This window comes from Nymphaea colorata, chromosome 3 (assembly GCF_008831285.2).
Source record: "Nymphaea colorata isolate Beijing-Zhang1983 chromosome 3, ASM883128v2, whole genome shotgun sequence".
Lineage (NCBI taxonomy): Eukaryota > Viridiplantae > Streptophyta > Magnoliopsida > Nymphaeales > Nymphaeaceae > Nymphaea > Nymphaea colorata.
The window spans coordinates 18,401,143-18,423,204 of NC_045140.1; the positions used below are offsets into that span (position 1 = coordinate 18,401,143).

The 22,062-nt window shown below is 38.8% G+C and overlaps 3 protein-coding genes across 3 annotated transcripts; all 3 read right to left on the reverse strand.

The window, feature by feature from the left end:
* Positions 1-3,291: 3,291 nt before the first annotated feature.
* Positions 3,292-8,129, reverse strand: LOC116250556 (DEAD-box ATP-dependent RNA helicase 22). Its single transcript, XM_031624264.2, has 7 exons — positions 7,746-8,129; positions 6,896-7,183; positions 6,540-6,662; positions 5,821-6,263; positions 5,220-5,544; positions 3,862-4,014; positions 3,292-3,679 (listed from the first exon to the last, which is right to left on the reverse strand). Exons 1-7 carry the CDS (start codon positions 8,058-8,060, stop codon positions 3,593-3,595), a joined length of 1,734 nt encoding a protein of 577 aa, XP_031480124.1. The 5' UTR covers positions 8,061-8,129; the 3' UTR covers positions 3,292-3,592.
* Positions 8,130-8,568: 439 nt separating this feature from the next.
* LOC116250557 (protein PHOTOSYSTEM I ASSEMBLY 2, chloroplastic) lies at positions 8,569-14,669 on the reverse strand. The gene is made up of 5 exons (XM_031624265.2): positions 14,398-14,669; positions 13,376-13,485; positions 12,284-12,467; positions 10,782-10,874; positions 8,569-9,026 (listed from the first exon to the last, which is right to left on the reverse strand). Exons 1-5 carry the CDS (start codon positions 14,483-14,485, stop codon positions 8,896-8,898), a joined length of 606 nt encoding a protein of 201 aa, XP_031480125.1. The 5' UTR covers positions 14,486-14,669; the 3' UTR covers positions 8,569-8,895.
* Positions 14,670-18,444: 3,775 nt separating this feature from the next.
* LOC116250360 (UPF0496 protein 1-like) lies at positions 18,445-19,677 on the reverse strand. The gene has a single exon (XM_031623988.1). It carries the CDS (start codon positions 19,675-19,677, stop codon positions 18,445-18,447), a length of 1,233 nt encoding a protein of 410 aa, XP_031479848.1.
* Positions 19,678-22,062: the final 2,385 nt, after the last annotated feature.

Below are 22,062 nucleotides of genomic sequence, written 5' to 3' on the forward strand. Positions count from 1 at the left end.
CCAAAATGTCGCTTACAGTACAAGACACCCTTCAAGGAAGAGAAGTTGATGACTTGCAAATGGGAAGCGAATTAGAACATTCCTAGAAAAAAGAAGCATCTTCCGCATAACATTACTTTCATTATGTAATGTAATCTTTCAAAACTATAATCTTCCACAAAATTGCCCTTCATTGATTACTCTGATGGGCAATATACAAATGGAACTTTTGCATGAAAAACAACATAATGAAAGACATCGTCATTACCTTTACGAATATCACTACAATATCAACACAAAATCTCATCGAAGCTAAGTCTTGAAACCTGAACTGCTTGCAAACCCAGCAGAGTTTTGCACACAAAGGAAAGCTAACCAGAGAAAAAATGCAAAGAAACTCCAAAACATCTTCTGGCAAGAGGACATATGCTTCAAATTTGTGCCGAACCTTGGCAAACGGCTAGAAGTTTAATTGGCTATTGTAAAATTAATGCTTAATTGGCTATTGCAAAACTAACTACCACCATCCACTCCTCAGGTACTCAATACCGATTTATCATTTGAATCATCTAATCTCAGAACGACCATCTCAGCGCATGCAATTAAGAGAAACCCGGCAGACATTAACGAAGCAAAAGAATGATCGTCTTAGGGAAACCACACGAAACAGAACAATTTCTTGTATAACAGTGTAACGCAAGCCAAAGGTAAATGCAAAAACCAATATAAAGCAACCTCATAACAATGCATCAAATATTGACGGCTACAATTTGGCAATACTAGTTACAGATGTAAACTACAAAAAAGGCCAATTGGAATCGCATCCAAGAAGAACCCATTAAAGGATAAATCAATAAAACAAACAGATGAACTGGTAAAACAACATGACCATAAGACAAGAAGAAAAAGTGAAATATAAACAAGTAAAGTATACATATGAAAGGTTTAATAGAAAGGGGGCGTATACCTTGAGAGTGCCATTACAGTGATGGCATCGGAAGCAGGCCTTGTGGTAGACCCAGTTATCAGCAGTGAGCTGATCGACCAAATAGACAGTCTTATCACAAAATGTGCATTTATGGGTTGTTCCAACGAAAGTAGCCATCACCACAGGCCCCTCTTCTTACCAGAACAATCAGAGGGGAAGGCGACAAGTTCTTGCCTTCTTGGGGTACTGAAAACGTGAGATGGGAGAATCTTGTTCAGGCAGGTGGCGGGTTCTTCTGTGTTAGATTACAGTCGATCCCTGAAGGAAAAAAATCGGACAAATAAATCAGTCTAAAAAACTGGCCGGCTTTCGACTTTTTTGTCTGAGTTAGATTTTGATTTTTTCTTCCTTATTTGTTACATTAACGAGTCCAACTCCAGCCATTCTTTTCGCTCTTCAAAGGGCGTAACTAGTTAGGCCTGCACATTCTTATAGGTTCTGGCTTTCTCAAGAAACCACGAATGCTTGTATGGTTTATTACAGCGGACGTATGATTCAACTTTGCTTTCAAAGTGAGGCTTTGTGTTACTAACTTTATATGAGTCACGGATTTCATGGCAATCCTAACTAGCGTACCTCGTGTGAAAAGTCAGTCCACTTAAGGGGAGGCAATCTTTGCCGTTTTGCATTGTCTGCACAACGTCGTCGGAAGGAACAGTTCACTCTTTCAGATTCATAAGAAGGCACACGATTACTGCCATTTAATAAGAGAAGCTTTAATAAGCATGACTGCAGCCATAATGGTAAAAAGTAAATTTTTATTAGCCTCAGCCCGAATTGGTTTCTTATATTCTTTTTCTTGTTGCTGGTGCTTGAATCAATTCTGGAAACTACAAATGTCAGTAGATTATGTAATCTCCCGAGCCTCAACATAAAATTATATTTATGGCCAAACGACAAACCAATCTTGGCCATACTACGATGGTGGTGACTGCCTAAACTGGGGTTTGAGTCTTTGAGATGTGAAGGAATCAGAGGGAAAGACAAATCTTGATTGAAGTATCTCATAGCCTTCATTAAGCTACGAGACTGAACTTCATGAACGCACAACCATGGTGGATAGCTCCTCGGAATAATCCAGCCAACAACAAGAAGTCGAGAAAGAGAGAGATAGCGTCCAACAAAGAGATTGGTGGTCTGAAGCCAACGAAATCACTTGGAGATGAGACTGCTTATGAAATGAGAGAACTATGGGACCTGACCTATTAAACATACGCTATACAAATTAGCGTTAATGAAAAAAATTTGGAAATTGGTCCAATATTAGTACTGGCTGTGGGACTAAAATACTGCAGGAATGATGCTGTATAAGTAAATGGCTTGTGGAATGAGAATAACATAAAAGTTATAGGGAGCTGGTAATATCGCAGAATGGAAAACCTAATAGTGGTAAAACAAACGCCGGCCCAACTGTGGAAAGTTTTCACTTGAGCTACTAATGCTTCAAGGTATTTTTATAATCGTTTTCCTCCGTCACCGCCGTTAAGTCAACCGTGATCTAATTTGTGTTAGCATAAAAATATGGCTAAAACGTCCACGTTAGCGATTACAACCGCTGCTAGTGAACGTTGTCCAGCTGTTTAGGGGAAAAAAAAAAAGAGAAGAAGATGGCTCAGGTTGTCTTTTAATCAGTAGCAGACTAACTACCAGAATCCAACGAAGCTGGTCGAGTTTCAAGCCGAGTCTAAATCTTAAAACGAACGAGTAATGTGGAAGCCACCAACAATAATGATATGACTAAAAAAAATTTGTTTCAAAATGAAATATTATGTGATTTTTTTTATTCAGAATCTTAATTAATATTTCGGTGTATCCTTTAGGAGCTCAAACCTAATATTAAGGCATATCAGAATGAAAAAAAACCAATAAGATTGACTAAATAGTATCCCTATAAGTTCTAAATGTATCAGTATTCCTCACCTTAAAAACATTTGATCGAATACTCAGATAGCCAAAACTATTTGATGAATGAGATTTACATAACTTATTTAACAAAAAATATGCCTCAATGCATAGTCTTATTTAGCAAACACAAAGCGGTGTAAGATGAAAAAGTCAATCCATCAAAACTTAATGGATTAACCAAGGAACTCAACTGAACATCATTTTCAAGAAACGTATATTAAAAAAAAAAGTCATTGCCCTCTAACTTGGAACACAAGAGAACACACAAAAAGTAGTTTGTGGTGCTACATGGAGGCTGACAGTAGTATTGAACTGGTAATAACGGTGGATTTGCGAAGAGACGTTAAATAAATGAAACAGCCAGTGCAATTCTACCATCCCTTACTCCTGCAGCAGCTTTGCTAGATGAGTCTTCACAATTGGTGCCAGAAAAAAGGAGTGACTTCTACTTAGATTATGAAAGTAAATTACATAATATTAAAGAACAACGAGCTATTCATGAGGCCACTGCTGGGGATAAACAAAAAAAAGCAACGGCAGGTAGTTCATCCTGACGAGCTTTTTACAGTCAGCAGTCCTTATCATTGCAGCAATGGGTTTAATGGTCGTGAAGGGTAAAAAGGGACCACCACCTGTGGCAGAAGGCCTATATGATTCCCTGTGATCAGATACAGAAACTAAAATCCCATTACAAACTAGAGTAGCATGTAAAAGATGTTCTCATACTCCACTTGCTTCCATAATGTCGAGATGCTTGCCCTTCTTAATTTTATTCCTGAAACTCCTTTTTCTGCTAAATGCTTTCTCCTGCAGTAAGAAAACATCTTATCCATAAGCTCAAAAAATGATAGAAATAGTGATAATTACATGTGTGTGTGTGTAACATAGACTAATATCTTAGTCATCCACATCCATTTCACAGGATCGCTCTAAAATTGTTCCCCCTGTAGAATTTCTATTACCAAAAAAGCTCAAGAAAAAGACATCACCACTGGTTGTCCCAGCTTCCCTGCTTGACGGACAGCAGCAACAAGATCTCGGTTGGCTTCTGTATACAAGCTCGTAACAACTCCTGGTTGACCTGCTCTCGCTGTACGTCCAATTCTATGCAAAAAGTCGACAGCTGAAGTTGCGAACTCGGCCTAACATTGTAGGATTAGGTTGTTAGCCTTGACCAAAGTTGTTTAAAATTTTAAATAACAAGAAAAACACAAACAGAAGCAGGTGCACTGATAGAACCCGAAACAATGCCATGTTGATCTTGGTAAAAATGCAACCAAATGTGAATGACTAAAACCAGAATTTTTAGAAGCATGCTAAACTAAACAGTAGAATCAAAGAGTAAAGTCTGGCAAACGTCTTAACCACATTAGCAAGATTACACATGGCAAAGGTGGCATGCATGGCACACATGATAACTATGCAGATAAGCAGGGGCATAGCCGCATGTGGGGATGTGTAGGCAATTGCTCACACAGTCCAACAAAAATCACTTATCTACATATTGGTTAACCCCAAATTTTTGCACATTTGCGTATAACTGCCCCTCAAATATATAGTGAGTGCCCCTCAGCCAAGTATGTCTGGCTCCCCACTGCAAATAAGGATAGCATCAAGAATGAAGGCATCAATTATTGCATTCGTAACAGAAATGACAGAGATCAAAAATCTGTTGACAAAGTTAGCAAAAATTCTGTTCATGCTGTTACTGTTACCAAAGCTAATAAGGAAACAGATCAATCTGTTACAAGAATGATAAATATTTCTGTAAACAGCTCCTTATACTAGCCATGACATTTGTAAAAGTTGATCTATTTAAAGAGGACTTGAACACCGTCAATTCCAAGGACAATGGTGGCCTTCCATGGACTAGGTATTATTCCAGCCATGTTGAAAACTCTACTAATAAGCAAACGGTAACTTAAGTCCGCTTTCACTATTGCAATGCAGTTGCAGAGACCATGAACAGACGACACAAGAAATAGTTCATTGACATCAAGTGGTCAACAAAGTGGGAACGTCCTGTTTCTCCTTTTTCTCGTCCCTTACATTGCATGTTCACTGACACACAAGTATCCGACCCTTTTAAGTCAGATATGGCGAAGACTAGTGTGCCTACTTTCTTTCTTTGATTTATAATCTAACCAAAAAGGAGCAGCCTCTGCCTTCTTTTTTACCTAATTTTATAGCAAATTAAGAGCCTATATAATCAGTCAAATAAGGACAAAAATGGAGAGACAATCATTAACAAGTGTTGGCTTTTAGGGGTGTGGGAGTTTTGTGCTTAGAATTGTGAGATAATGACATCATGCTCATGTAAGTTACGGGCCCCATCCAGATATCATACCTGAATAACATGAGAGACATTCTGTATGTCAAGACCACGTGCAGCAGCATCAGTACAGACGAGTACTCCACCCCTTTCCTGGAAATGTATCAAGTTCTCTCCTCGCTCCTCAAGAGAACTATTACTGTGGTAGGTCACACAATCAATGTCAACTTTGGCTAGTATTTTGGCTATAGATTCCACAGCATCCACAGTGTTTGCAAACACCATTGTTCTAGGTTTTCCATAAGCCACAGAGCTGCTTGATGAAAGCCCTCTTTTCACAGACTCTATAAGCACACCAACTTGGTTGTCAACTGTAACTTCCATCCATCTTTGCTCCAACCTGCAAAGAAGATGAGGTACAGTTGCTACACGTTACTGTAACTTAGAAATATGATGCAGGCAGAACAGAAAGCAAATAAAGCTTCTTCACAACAAATTGTTTGAAAAATGAAATAGTACTAAATGGTGAATTGGTGATCTATAATTGGAAGGTATCAGACCAAGTAGGTGATAAAGATCCAGACAACTACTTTAAGACCAACATGGTTGAACAAGGGTAGGTGTTGGAAAACATGGAATTGGAACGAAGAAAATTCAGATGTAAGAAGAATGGAACCTTGGGTTGTGACAGTGGAGGAAACTCCCACTAACAAAACTGGCATCAGGAAACATTCGTTTTAGTATTCCACCAGCAGTTCTTTTCCCACTTTCTGGAAGGGTAGCAGCAACAAAGATGTACTGCTTACTACGCTTGTATGATTTCCTATTCCTCAACCAATCTTTCTTACGAGTATTTTCAGTTGTGAGCTCCTCCTCAAAACTTTCACCATCAACATTAACTTCAGCATCTACATCTTCTGTAGAGCAAACAGGCTCCAGCTCATTACAGTCCTCAGGCTTAAAGTCCACCCAAGACTTTACTTCATCTTTATTTTCCCTTCCAATCAGGAAATTCTCTTTCTTAGAAAGTGACTTTTCCTCATACCGGAACATGTTAATCAATTGGATCACTTGATTCTGAAAGCTTCCACATAGGAGGAGGTCTGCTTCATCAAACACCTGTTGACACCAAAATAATACCATAAAAGTTTTCAATCCAAACAACAAGAAAAACGGGCTTGAATTCTATAAACCTGACAACCTTTATTACTGTGTCCTTCTCTTCATTGTATGTGCTTCAATAAAGAGAAATAGACATAATACTCAGATTGTCATGCTTTATATAAGTAAGAGGCCAGTTTTCTCAATGGAAATATCTAAATTATTTAATAGCACTTAGAGAGACCAATGCATCCGTCAACTGAAATAGCAGAAATGTTAAACTCAACAAGTTACCACATATTTGACATCTCGGAGAAATGCCGTTCTACGACGCCTTTTTGGGTCAAAAGCAAAGAGGTTGTTCAGAAGGGCAGCAGGAGTGGAAACAAGAACATCCGGCTGGGTAAATGGCCAACCCTACAATACCCCAGAAAGCCACTCAGTAAGGAAAAAAGAACAACAGTAGCTGCCAATACACTATATTTAAGATAGTACGGCATTTGATTTAGCTTTAGAACCTTTTCAGCAGAAGGCCACCATTTTTTTTGTAAAACATATCTTTATAGTTTTCCACAACCTGGCGCATAACATATTTTGTGCAGGAAAATGAACTGAGAAGCAAGACCCTATTCAGCAAGCAACAGACTCACTTGGTTTCCACAAACAGCCGATGCCCTTAAAAGTGGGCTGCCATCCATGTTTTGCAGACAATTTGTCATACTAACAACTTGTTGGCATAACATCACATTTGGGCAGAGAACAAGTGAAAACTTCCGTGGCAATGGCGTAGCTCCATGATCAGCTGCAGCTGCAGCGGTATCACACGAGGCACATAACTTGTCAATTAGTGGAACTAGATATCCATGAGTTTTACCACTACCAGTCTCAGCTGCAATTACAACATCATTTCCAGAAGTTATTAAAGGTATACAAGATGCCTGCAAAGGAACAGAAGGTATCACAACAAAAATATGGCAAGAAAAAACCCCTACAGCATTGATACAAGAAATAAATAACTGAATGCATAAGAAATTTCAGAATGCTAAATGCTGCGACACCTAGAACCAAAACAAATCACAAGAGAAGATTACGTAGGGGAGAAAGAGAATGCTGATAATTCAAGTCCATTACTTAAAGACTTTCGAGTCCTACGAGTGATAAATAGCAGCAAAAATTTGAAAAGTTATATGCTCAAATTTCATTTGCTCAATTGCGATTTGCACTTAAAAATCATCGTATTCTAAGTAGGATGGTACTGTCGCGAACAAGCACAAAAAAGACTATGATTCATCTCATTCCGGTGATAGTAAATCTCAATTGAAAACGAGAACTTTGACGGAAAACAACCACAATCAAGCGACTAAATCACATAGTTTTGCTTTACGAGTACTTCAATGGAGAGTGCTTATCATTCCGTGATCCCAAATGCCTCTATAGGAGCAGGATTTACAAGAACATAATGATCAAGCAGTTGCTCCGTGGACTCCGAACAGATTCTACCTGAACCAGGGAAGGCCTATGGAAACCGGCGGCGGAGAGTGCGAGACAGAGCTGGTCGGAGACGCCAAGGGACTTCCATGAAACGTTCTCAGCTGCGAAGAACGAACCTCCGTCCTGCGACGCCGGCGCTGACGACGAGGCTGAAAGCGGTCTAGCCCTCGGGTACCACTGCCCACGCCCGCAACGGCGGTGGAGGGAGAGGCCCGGGGAAGAAAAGAAGAGCCTCAACGGGCCAGCTCCACATGGTGATGGTGACGACGGAAGTTTACACGTAAACAAACAACAGAAATGGCGAACCTGCAGAGTCGTCGTCATCGTCTTCCCGGAGCCCCTGTATTCCTTCACTTCAAGACCGAGAGGCACAAGGAGCGCCTCAGACCATATTTCCAATAGGAATTAAAACCTCCGTGATCCGGTCCGCCAGCTCGAAATCCGACGGCGCAGATTGCTTGCTCAGGTTGCGGTTCGTTTTGCAGCCAAGATATTGGATCGGACTCGGTCCCATTAGGACGCATATTTTTGGCTGAGTGTTCAGATATGCATATCAAGAACCCGTAATCAAATCCAAGATGACGACCTATAATCGTATTGCTCATATGAGCTTTGCTGAGAGGTACAAATGAATTGATTCAATGGAATTGATGTGAAGTTCTGGTACAAGTTTGACGGTACTGAGGTTTGATTCTTTATACGCGCAAGTAATCCAAATTCAGTAACTCTCTCTCCATGCAGAAGAGGTGCACTAGGGCGTCTTCAGACACAGAATGGTTGTTGGTGTGCCAAACAGTGAGAATCATTCAAAGAAATAGGCTTGAGCCAGTAATAAAGGAAAAAAATAATTAGATTATTACATTTACTCCGAACCTTTAGCAACAAAATCTTACAGATCACTAGTGCAATATTGCTGGCACAATGAAAATTGAGACTTTACAGCCAAATGGCATCTACAATTGAATCATCGATTTGACAAAAGTTTTGGAAGATCATGTCATCCTCCAAGCATTTTCAAGCGAGGCCAAGATGACAATCTTCTGAGCCATCAATAGCGTAATGTCATGGCACCAAACACTCTCGTCGCCATTCACTTGGGCACCGTCGAGACATGAAGATGGATGAGGACAGCCTACCATTCATTACTTTAAGAAGTACCCTAAGAACCTGGAAGAAGCCTTCCGTTGTACATTTTGTCCAACAGTTTACGCGCTTCTGGCCTTCTCAAAAGACCTTTGTTGTTTGCCAAACCAGTTCCAAGACAAACAGGACATACTAGTATCCCACGGCCTGCAACAGGGGAAAACACACAGCTGTGAGATTTTAGAGCATGCAGCTCAACTTGCATAAATTAGTATAGCAGTTGTAATCACGAACGTTGGTTTCAATTCAACACAAATAGAACAAGGAGATAACCTGTTTAAACAGGTGAGTAGAATGTACAAATGGCCTTCTCCAAACATTTCAGAAACTGATTCAGGACTCAAGAAAAGATGCATGTTATAACAAAAATATATACGGCTTCAGTTACGGTTTAGACAATACCAGGCATTTTCTACTTTTGCCAATTATCAACTCAGACATTTAGGGGCCACTTGGCAACAGTACATTTTGCTACCGTTTCATGAATATGCTCAATTTATGGAACACTGACTGAGGCAGATTCATAGAACAGTAACACACTGTTCCCATCGCCAAATGGCCCCTCAAGAGTGCCTTGAGAGCTATAGACTATAACTTAGTTAAGCCATTGTCCATTGCACTGCCTCATTAAACATTATTCATCTATGACAAACTTTTTTTTTATCCTCTTTTTGTTAGTTGCGAACATATACCAAAACAATGGCTAAGACAAGCTATAAATCTTACGATCCTATGTTTATTTTATGATCATAAAAAAGGTTACACTCCTTATATTCATGGCAATGCATGAACTCGGAATTGAAACACAACTGCATCAGTTAGAAGTGCTATTATTATGGTAACGGCAGTAAAAACTATCACACACACATGGAAGTATGATAGCTCCATTATGATAACCAAAATCCATGACCACCTTGAAGGATAATCCTGTTTACTTATTAACCAGCATCTCAATATGTACTACCAAAATTTGCAAGGATGCTTTCAAATCATGCTTGGAGAAAGAAAGAAACATGGTCTTACTCTAATGGGAAGAAATAAATGTAGCAGACTACAGAGAGGTACAAGTAGTCACCTTCAGATAGGGAAAATAGAGTAAGAAATGGAAAAAAAATCAGAATCCAAAAAACTAAGAAACCAAGAAAGTCTTTGTTTGTCTCAAAGATTATAGAGACAACTAATGTTCATTATACAAGCCCTACATGCTAATGAATCTGAAAAAGTGCGTGCATAAACCATAGCAGAAGGGGTCCAGAATTTCATCAGCAGATGAAACTAATCATGATCAACAAATGTCTTGCCTTTGTTTGATTCCTAAGAAGCAGCATTTTTCTTCCAAGACCTACCACAATCGTATTTGCAAATCTTTGACCTCATAAAAGTACAGGGCGACAGCATGATACTTGCTTAAGCATGTTCTGGGAAAAGGTCTTCTCTAACTGGCAAAGTTATCATACCTTCCTGCAAGTCATCCCTCTATTGATAGGATAATTTAATACAATATTATCGTTCTTTTGGTGTTCAGCTACGGTGAAGCACTTCATTCTATTTGCTTAATTTATCAAGGAAACATTAACCCTTCTATCTAATAAGATAGCAGACATCTGAACAAAGCGCGAAAAACCAAATAAAAATATTAAAAACCAGCCTGTACTTCCAAAGTTATCCAGAGAAGGATATATGTGTACTTAACATACATAAGCCTCTCTCTACGAGTCAATATTCAGAAAAACGGCTCATAAAGGAAATAAATAAATAAACCACATAACTTAGATGGCATGTTTTCTAAATGTTATTACTTTTCCATGTTTAAGTAGTGGTAGTTGCACCACACAAACTGATTCAAAATTTCAAAAATAGAACATCTTTGGTGGTATGCTAGTGAAAAAGTGCAGAAAGTACCATAGCAGTTAGGGCATTCTGTGAACTCATAAACATCTTTTGCACGTTTTCTATTAAGTGCTTTCCATTTTCCTGTGCCACCGCACATGTCACCTGTCAGAACAGTATAAAAAGCAGTTAGAGTTGACACTAGAAAAATATAACCTTTACACCAAGATATACCACATGCATAAATGAATGAAGATACTGGAACCTGGAATTTACTATTTCATGTGCCACTGTATGGCATTAGGTCATATGTTACCTGGACAATTCTAACAGCTGCACACATTTTTTGAAACTTGACAATTAAAATTGATGATACCAACAAACTGAGGCACAGGTTCTTGGATCATTCAGTTTTCAAATTTACTTTTCGAAGTGCATTTTAACTATTGGATTTAACATTTGAGTATCCACAAAAACAAGCATCTAATTGACTTGATATTGGCCACTTCTCATGGAATTTTTTTGAAACATTTTAAAGGACAATATGCATGCAGTATTTCACTTCTTTGGAACGGGTATGTCCCTTGCATGTATTATGACTGACATATAGTATGGTAACAGGTAAAACACACATAGCAGCATGCAAAAGATACAAAATGAAAATCTGACATGGTATGAAACAACAATGTCATCCAAAATTAAAACATTTGACCTTTTTGTATGTTAAGCACACTAGAAGATCAATTACTACATATGCAAGGTATAGCTGTTCCCTTAAATATGCTAGGTGCATGTATATGAGATAAAATCACTAGCACTATCGCATATTTTAAGCACTTCTAATCCATCTCTAAATTGATGCCTATATTGTATCAAGCCTTCAACTTGTAATATATCCTTAATATATAGCAGGTGAGTATAGGATACAGAAATCCATGCAGATTGCAGCACCTCTCAGAAGAACTTGAGTGGAGATGTGGCAAACATGTCAGTTTGTGATGGTTTACATGTTTATATATGTGTCTATGTAAGTGTTACATGCGGGGTGGATGCGCATGTGTGTGAAAACAGAATAGTGTGCCCTAGAACTCATCAGCCTAGAAGAACTATGTAATGGAAACTGGGTATGAAATATGCATTACAGCAAACAAAGCAGCCCACCCATACCCGAGTTGACTTGGGAGAAGTGGCCTATAAGCCATGCAACATGAAACAGTTTCTCATCATGCACCTTTATGTAGTTCAAGTGTTTGACTAACAAAAGGACTAGCATAAGATTTCATGAGATATCCATTGAGCACATAAATAATGATAGTGCATATAAGGAAATCCAGCTCTCTAGCCATCAAAGGGTGTAAGTTGTGTAAACAACAACTAACAACAAGCAGATCCATAATTTTTAACAAAAAATCTAAGCACATTTGAATATTTGATTGCAGATGTTTAAAAAAACATGTGAAAGATCAGTGGACATGTTTATACCACCAGTGAACTTATTAACTAAACGATAGAAACACACGAAAGACCACTAACATTAGCATTGAAAAGGTAAAAAAGAAAGGATCCACACTTACAGATTATAGAACCAGTGCCTCTACAATTACGACATACAGGCTTCTCCATTCCAGGTGGTCCAGCCATCGCCTCAACTTCAATGTCATTAGATGTTGCTCCACAGGAACAAGTCAAGCTAGGAAATGCTACAGCTGAACATGTGGTGGCCACAAAAAATCTCCGAGAGGTTGGCCCTGTAAGCTCCTTTCATTTGGAAAAGAAAAAAGCGTCATCATTGCAACTGAATAAGAGTGAATTAGTATAACCACAGAAGCATTTAGTACGATGAAGAAAATCTAATCTCTGTCCAGTAGCAGATGTAAAGGTTTGAACTAAAATCTTGTATAGATGAATAACAAGTAATAAGACTTTTAGTGATTACAAAGCCATAAAATTAACTATTGCTTCTTCCAAATGGGCAATAAATCAAGTAGAACAGCATGAAAAAGTCAACGCTCAATCTATGTTAAGCATTTCATGGGCTTCCCATTAAACAAGGGGGAATAGGAAAATAACAGAAGACCCCAACTTAACTTCTTTGTAATGGCATGGTTGCCAGATTCTTTACCTAGTAGTAAACACTATATGTATCTAGAACTTAAAATTAATCATCTGCAGTTAAACAATTACAGCAATTACAGAAAATATCACCTTCCACTCATTACTATCATCCATAGTTTTCTTTGCTTGTAGTAAGTTACGTTGGCCAACATTAATTTATGTTATTTAGTTTAGCTTGAAGAGAACCAGTAAAAGGAAATAAGAAAGAGAAAGCACCACTATGTCAACAGAGTTTCTAGGTACTTAAGTAGGGTGTTAAATAAGATTCTACAAAATCTACCTAAAAGCAATAATACATGACCAAAGACTATATCAGCACCAGCGTACAAACTCATCTTGTGAAACTTTAAGCCTAAAATATTTGGTAAAGAAAATTTTATCACAGTTAAATACTGATAAGTTGATATACATAATTGCTCCTGAGCTTTCAAGCTTTAAACCAATTTTTTTGCAGTAAACTTAGATTTGAAATTGATTCACAGTTTCAGGTTTTCAACAGGACAGTAGTAGACAGCACAAAGGGGACAGAAAATTATGGTGTATTAAACAACCTTCTTCCCAATGTCCTCTCCTGGTTGAATTTTCTCAGAACTTGTACAACCATCTTTCTCCAAGCAGCATTGAAATCGACAACCATGTGGCTTGGCATATAGCTTTTGATCTGCCAACAACATAATATAGAGACAGAAAGAATATTAGGACCTACCACGTAAAACCTGCAAATAGTTGGCAAATTGAAGAATATCCTCGTAGGGAATTGGTACCACAGGTTTAGGAGTTCAGATGAAAATTCATCATAAATCCTACAAAGTGCACGATGAATATAACATTGTCAATTGACGCGGGGTCGATCCAATTATAGAAAGCTATCATCCACATGACCCAACAGGTAAAGATTTTCCGTTGAACTAATCTTTAGAATTTATAACACAATAATGAATAGGAACACAACAGAAGCAAGCAAAAATAAAATGAATGCCACTCACACCATTCAGCTAAAGACTAGAACCATTCCATCCAGCAGAAAAATATTAAAAGAAACTGCAACAAGTTTAAAAACAGAGTCGCTTAAATCACCCAGGCAGACTGGCCTGGACCTATATTCCCAATACAACACATCAAGACGAAAAGCACATCGAGAAACGAAAAATATGTATGTAAATGAATTCCCAACCACATCAGTTGAGTAAAGAGACTATCCTAGACCAATCTCCCTCAAATAAAAATGAAGATGGAGTTTCAGTAAAATCATGTCATCACGAAAAAACAACGGCGATGACCCACAAGTATACTACCAACAGAAAAGGGTAAAAGTTTCTACAATTTCCAGCAAAAATGGGTAGCTGCCAACCAATTTCTAATGAATAAATTCCACAATTTTTTTTTTAAAAAAAAAACGAGATGACTTGCGTGTTTTGTTTGCGCATTCAATATAAAACCATAATTCCAACCACAGGAATGGAGTGGGCAAATAAAGGAAAAGTGCGCTTTATTAGGGTGAAACAATACAAAATGGAGCAATGCTCATTGGACAAAGCACATGGAATACTAAGGGGAGTTCAACGAGATTTACTCCTGTGCCCTGTGGGACGATATCCGGAAGGGGCAGCTCGAAAGAGAAGATGTAGCTGAGGAAGAGAGAGGTGAGAGGCCGGAGCCATGACGCTTCCTCTCGTCCTTTCCTCTTTCGCACGTCCGCCTTTCCCCTCCCCTTTTCCCCGTTTTTCTCAGATAATTGCGATTTTTCCTGGCCATCAATCTAGATTCTCGAGGTCGGGTTACGTGATAGCCTGTGTAGGCCCCTGGAGTCCTGGACTAGGAGTATCACGGGCAGACACGTTTCCAAGGGAGGTCCATTCCCCCTTCTCTCCGCTCGTCACCCAATCTTCTTCTAACATTCCTCACCAATTTGAGCTTTTTTTGCTCGCTCTTTCGCACATTCTCTGTCTCTCTCTCTCTCGACGATTATGTTTTTCACCATGTGCATGTCAACGAATAGAACCGATAGACCGGGTTTGAATCGGATACTTTTATATCTATTTTTTGAAATGTTCACGCATTAAGACTTGAAGTCGGGCTTAAAGAAAAACCATAAATATGAATTCGAATCTGAATTTTAAACCAAATCTGGCTGACTTCCAAAAGGTAAGGGCATTGGAGACAGAATATTTATTTAAAACTAAATTTGATTTGAATCCAAATTCGTTTGAACATTTAAATATTTAAGTATATTCAAATTCAAATTTGATTCGCTGTCATTTTTTCAAATTTAAATATGATCTGATTTTTAATCATATATATATATATATATATATATATATATATATATATATATATATATATATATATATATATATATATATATATATATGTATATATATATATATATATATATATATATATATATATATTTCATATCCCTTTTTTTTTTTAATGGTTCGATATTCATGGAATTTTTTTCTATTATTTTCTTTCATATGAGCATACATCACAAATATCCAACATATATGCAGGGAGAAAGAGATAAATCAATGGGGGAATTTTTTTTTTTTTTAAAAAAAAGATATTAGGAACAACCTCTTTAAACATAGCAAATGATAGTAATTTGATCATGATCCAGCTTGCGTATGATCAGTATTGGAGGCAAGGATAACGATGACTCTTCGTCGATTGTGTATGCAGTTCTGATCACTCTACCAATGCAGCTCCCTACTTGCTTCCTACGTTTCTCAAACAAGATCGATCGCAGCTTTATTGGATATATTTATTAGCATCTTCTTCACTTTTAGTATAAGCAGTAGTAATTTCAACACCTTAAACATTTTCACATAGTGGCTGTTGATTCAGAATATGCTTCCTAAGATAATGAAAAAACACAATAAATAATCGACTATCATAGCAAAGGTCTACATTTAGGTTTTATAACACTGAATCAGGTTTCATTCAATAGTGTCTTCAGTGTCTGTTTAGATCGATGGAAAGAGAGAGAAAGGGATGCATGGAAAAGAAAGGAGAGGAAAGGAAAATGAAGGATGTCACACATCATTTCATTGCAATCTCTGCAATTTATTGAGGGATTATATTTACATTGACCTTTTTTTTTTTCTTTTCCTCTCTCTTCTTTTCCTTTTCCTTTCATCCAACATGTTTTTTTTCTTCATTTTTGTTCTTCCTACTTAATTAGCCAACCAAATACAAATACAGAAATTACCACCATTTCCTCTCCTTTTCCTCTATCCAAACAGGATTTGTCTGAATTAGCTTGAACATGGAATTCATTTGCTGGTCAGTGGCGTCAGAAGATTTTGGTTGCTTTTCCTTCTTTCATTGCATGGTTCCTTTGATGAACACTTTGCAAATGGGTAGGACCTTAGGGCTTCATTGAAATCAATGGAGGATACCTCTGACATCGCACTTGAATATCTTGCTCCATGCTGGGTTTAATGTGATCCTATAGTTGTATGAGCTCATAGCCAGGATGTTTTATTCAGCTTCAGCAGAGACGTCATATATCTGCTCTTAATGGGCTGCCGTACCGGCATCGACACGAGTCAAGTGCTGATTGCTAGTGCGGCTCTGACACAGTACATCCGCTGCAGTCAGCCGAACTATGCTAAAATTGATTATTTTAGATGCATAACATACTAAACTAGCCCTATTATAAATGTTTAGAAGAAGAGCAGTTTTAGGAAAATCATTCTCCATTTTCCCTATATTTGAGTTGCATTTTAGGAACATGCATTCACAATTATCACATCTAAACTGTAAATGAGGGAGTGCTAGGAGTCTAACTAGCTAGACAGATAACCCGAGTGTGAGATTTTCCACTGTCTGGCGCCTCATGCAAGAAAAAAGAAAATGGCTAATTCGTTTATCAAGGGTACAACATTCAATTACTTCACCAATTGTCTGCTCATTGACATGATGATTTTGAAATGTCACCTTAGAGGAGAAAATTGCACATTGCAACCGTGGATTTTAATAATTTTACTCACAAGCATGAGATTAGAGGCAAGGAGAGGCATGTTGAATTGTGGCCAAGAGATTTACTATCGAACTCATCACCGAAAAAGTCAAGTAGTCCCTCCTATTGATCAATGGCAATGCTTCAGCTAAGTAGAATCAACAATGCTAAGTTGGCTGCTAGTTGAATTTTTTTCAGGTTTGGCACAGTTCTTATATAGCACTTTTCAAATGCTCAGGTTCTCCAAATCTGCAACGCAAGGAGAATGAACAAGGACAAAAGGACAGCAGCATTCCCCTATTTTCGTCGTGCTTTACAGCAGTTGCCGCAATTTTTGCTTGGAAATCCTTTGAGCTTGATATATTCTTGCTACTTGTAGATGAAAAGCCATTTGGTGAACGAATTCCATCTAATACAGAAAGATGATCGGGACCCAGGGCCAGTATTGGGTCTCTCACTCACTCTCTACAAGAAACGGATCGAATCAGTGACGATAGAAAAGAGTTACAATCATGGGATTTACCCACATGAAACAAACTCTTTTTGATGGTGAGCTAAATTATAGAAATGTTCAATGTCCTTATCGATGCCTTTCCTGTGGTGCAAAGTAGATAAGAAAGGCGCTTTGGGTGGTTGTGTTTGTTCATCTGCTTAAGAATTAAAGAGGATAATGGAAGGATACTAAGAGATGAGAGTTTGCGTTTCAGTCTTGTCATGCCCATTTTGAAGCCCCTCTCTGTTTCGGATGGAACGTAGATCTGCTTTTTTTCGCTTCATTTATGCATGAATGCTTTTCCTTTGCTTAAAGAATATGATCTTCCTTCTCAAGTCTGCATGCCCATGTATCAATTCATCTCTTTATTGCAAAACAAAAGGGTAATAGCTAATATCTAAGTCATATAACTATGTTTGTATGTTTGTATACATTTAAGATTTTAATAAATCTTGAAGCTAATGCTTATATAACCGCATGTTTCATACTACAAATGTGTTTAGATTTTTTTTAAGCGGGAACTGAACCTGGCTAAAGGAAGAATTGGAATCTGCCGCATCAGGCACTTGATCAAGAGCTGCCACAATCTTAATTAAAGGGGATACCAAGATTAAGGGCACCAGGCTTAAAGATAGTTGATGAAGAAGCGGTTTAGCACGAATTAATTGTGACTGATGCTGGCCTAGATTACATGGCGCGAAAAAAAGAAAAAAACACTTAAAAGAGGACGGTGCAAGAAGATTAGAACGGCTCTTGCATTATGATCGTACATAGGCTCTGTATATGCATTATATCCTGTAAATATTCTATTGCCTCATCCATTTTTTGGTTTAGTAAAGGTCCCGAGACCATCGTACCAGAAGATTGGCAGCCGCATATTGGAAATTGCGGTAGTGAGACGGCAGGAGAAATGAGACCTGGTCTGATGGTTGCATAGAAGAAGCTCGGCGACCATAGAATGCAGCTGAAGACGACAAATGACTTTGATGCACATACCATAGACAACTTTATGTATTTCCAGTAATTAACAAGCAACTTCCTTTAATTGAGTTACAGCTTCATAAGGGAAAAAAAATTATTAGTATATTACTTCCAATTTTCTCTTTTTTTAACACACAAACACACACACACATATATATATATATATACACAAAATGAATTGTTTAATCATGGCGCGATGATTTGCAGCAGAAAAATGATACGCACAGGCTTTTGGCCCGATTCAAAATACCGTTGACTGGTTGGTTGCCAGATTCTATCTGATCTACTACGCCCTGAAGCACCATGTTCTTCGCCTGCTCAATCCTGATGCAAGCAAGCCCGACGTGGTCGCTCAATTCATTGACACCCCTCATCAGGGCAATCATTTCTTCAACCATCTCATGCTGCGCCGCTCGAAAGGCTCCCGTGTTTTCGTGGCTAATCTCAGTTGCGGATTGCGAGCTATTCACCAGACTGGCTGCATCCTGCTGCAGCTTCGTCACCAAGTTTCTGATGCTCTCCATCTCTGTTATCACCATCACGCTCATGTGCCCCTCAGAAACCAAAGATCGGGTCCGTTCATTACCAGCGTCGCGGTCTAACAAGCGAATCAAGGGCTTCCACCCGGCCTGCGCCGCAGCTCGGCCCAATGCAAGGGCTTGCGCTACTGCTGGCGGCGCAAAGATGGAGACAAGCACAAGAGAACACACCAAAGCGGCGGCGAAGACGGCGGCGAGAATGATGCGAGCCACCTTCCACCGCTGCTTCCTCCTGAAGAATCTCTGCTGCCCGCAGAGCTTCTGCAACATGACCTGGTGCTGCGAAACCAGCTCGGAGATCGACAGGGCGACACCGGCGAAGCCTGTTGCTGTTGTGGACGAGAAGGTCTCGAGGTCCCGCAGGGCCTCGTCGACGGAGGCGGGGCCGGACGGCCGGTTGAGGAGGGAAACCCAGAGGGTCGTCTGCCGGTCTCTGGTTCCGCTCAAGGCCAGCTGCAAGCGGTTGAGGAACTGAACCGTCATGGTGGTGAGGTTGACGTAATCGCGGAGGAGGAAGAGGAGGCTGTTGCTTCTGTGGATGTGAGGTTGGTGGTGAAGTATCACCTCGGCAGCGTGCTGGTTGGTTTCCTGCAGCCAGGTAGCGGCGTGCCTCAGTGAGTCCAAGGAAAGGAAGGGAGAGCTGCCATGTTTTCCGTGGCCGTCGGCGAGGGCGCTTGTGATCTTGTCTATCATTGTCCGGAGCTTCTTATCGTGCCGGGACAGCTGCTCGTCTTGTTCACATGCAGCCTCATAATGAGGCAGAAGGGTAAAGAACAGGCCAGTGGCTTCAAGATCAGCAGCCATATTGATGGTGGTGCTGGAGGAGGAGGGTGCTGGTGTTGCATCTTGAGTTGGTTTCCCGAATTCCTCTTCCATTTCTTTTCCCTCTTCTTCTTGCACTAAAATACAGATTCTGGTGGTGCTGGTTGAAATTCGTGAGTAAGAGAGCACGGCAGAGATGGATTGTAGGGCAGTTTTTCCTCTTAAAATTATCCCAATCACGCAGCGGTTGGCCTAAGTTACATCATGTATTACTTGTTTCGGGGAATGCTTGTTGCGGGACTCTTTATATTACCTAGATATTAGTTCATGGGAACATTGTTTGTCGAAACCGGAAACCGACGTATCAAATAGAACACTACATCACTATTTTGTGCAGCACGGAGTGTGTCAACGTACCGTTCGAATTCGGGAGAAAACATCCGTGTTCTATCCAATAAATCTGATCTTCAGTCTGTCGAATACTGAAATTATACAGGCTTGTTTTTGGTATCAGTTTAGTGAAACCAGATGCTGTCTGCATGTAGGAAAGTCTAATTGTTTCAGCTTGCGAGTCACCATCATCGAATTAAAATTTGATTTTTAAAGCTTATTTTGAATACTGATCATACACATATAACTACATGAAAAAGAGGGCTTCAATAAAAAAAATTGAATGGTAATGTTAGTTTTTTAGAGTCATTCAATCATTTAATCAAGGATATCCAATCCAATATAATGAAAAACAAAAAACAAAAAGGCTAAGTGTATTTTTATCATCTAAGTATTAATTCACAGTTTTTTGTTATTGTTATTCTCTCAACCATTGATCTGTTTTAAATAGACAACTCTTATTAAATGGCTTAGTTTCTGATAACCAAAATCATTATTCACTCATTATATATACACGATCAATATTTGAAACCAGCTTAAAAAATAAGCTTTAATTCGGTGATTGTGGCTCGCAAGTAACAAAAGGGCTTTGACGCTAAATATACTGAATTTGTTTCCTAGAAGTGTTAACCTTGGGGAACCCAACGATTTTGTCAGATTGCTTAAAATATTGTGAGCGTTTAGAGTATCGAAAATCTTTATTATGTAGCAAAATGTTTTGCGTCAAACGCACTCATACAAAAAAAAAGAAAAAAAAAAAGTGCGGGAAGTTAGTGCTAGTAATGTCTGTTATTAGATTCCAAAGTGAATAATCTAATACCTGAGTTTTACGCGAACTTATGATATAGCAGTTTCGATCGTGTCTGGTACACCCAAGTCAGATACGAATGACATGCTTGGGAAGTTTGGGAAGAACTTCCAAAATTTCAAAAGATCTCTTTAATCAAACACACCAAGAAATTTAACTGAAGTTTTCTTTTTTTGGGTCGTATATGTAGCTGAGGTCAGATCTTCCTTGGGAATTTCCTGAAAGAAATAAGCGCGGGATCTTCATGCGTCAAGGATTTTCATCTTTTGTGGCGGTTCTGTGCCTAATTTATCCGAATATATAATATATATATATACCCATATCCCAGTAATTGGTCGATATCATTTCATGGGGTTGTTTATCTACCATTGGCCATCATTAATGATGGAATTTACCTAATTAACTACAGAGCTTTATTTTTTCAATTTGTTTCAACTGCGACAAAACAAAAAAAAAAAAAAGGAAGAAAACAATCAAAGACTCACGACAGGCCCATCATGGCTTTTCATGTTTGCAAGTGTTTCTCAATGAAATTATTCTACCGATGCAATATTCAAGCCAATTAAATAGGCCCATACAATTAAGGTCGGGCATCAGGCTGGGCCAGCCTGAGGCTCAACAAAGTCGGGCTAGGGCTGGTTTGATGCCTTTGTTGATGGCCCAAGCTCCGCCTACTTAATTATTGAGTCAAACCCGAGCGTCAACTTTATAATGGTCGGGTACTTGGTTAGATGTCTACTTATATTTGAAACTCTTAATATTTTATATTTTAATATCTCAAAAACTCTTAGCAATGTGCTAAGAGGTTTTAAGATTGTCGCCAATGAAGAATTTCTAAGGGTGCCATCAATGACACATGAAAACTTTTTAAGGGAGTCATCGAAGATGCACCAAAAGTTTTTAAGTAAGTCCATTGTTAATGTCATATATATATATATATATATATTCATGATCTGGTACTCAACTTGGCTGTCGGGCCTGTTGCTCACCCTTAAAAGACAATTGTGACAATCGCATCGGCAAAAGTAAAGTAGACTGTGACTTTGCCTCGTATTCAAGTAATGATCATAGAAAGCTCACAATCTGGAAGGCAAGCCAATGATGCACTTCTGTTTATGCGTGAACATTGCATATGATACAGATTCATTTCCCAACCAAGAATAACATAATGTCAAGGGGGGGAGGGAAAATTGATCCATTGTCTCCAACGAACAGAGGAGACCGTTACAGCAAAATACATTATCGTATCTGGAAAATGGAAAACATAGCAGCTCTTGGTCACAGTTAAATGAAATGAAAAA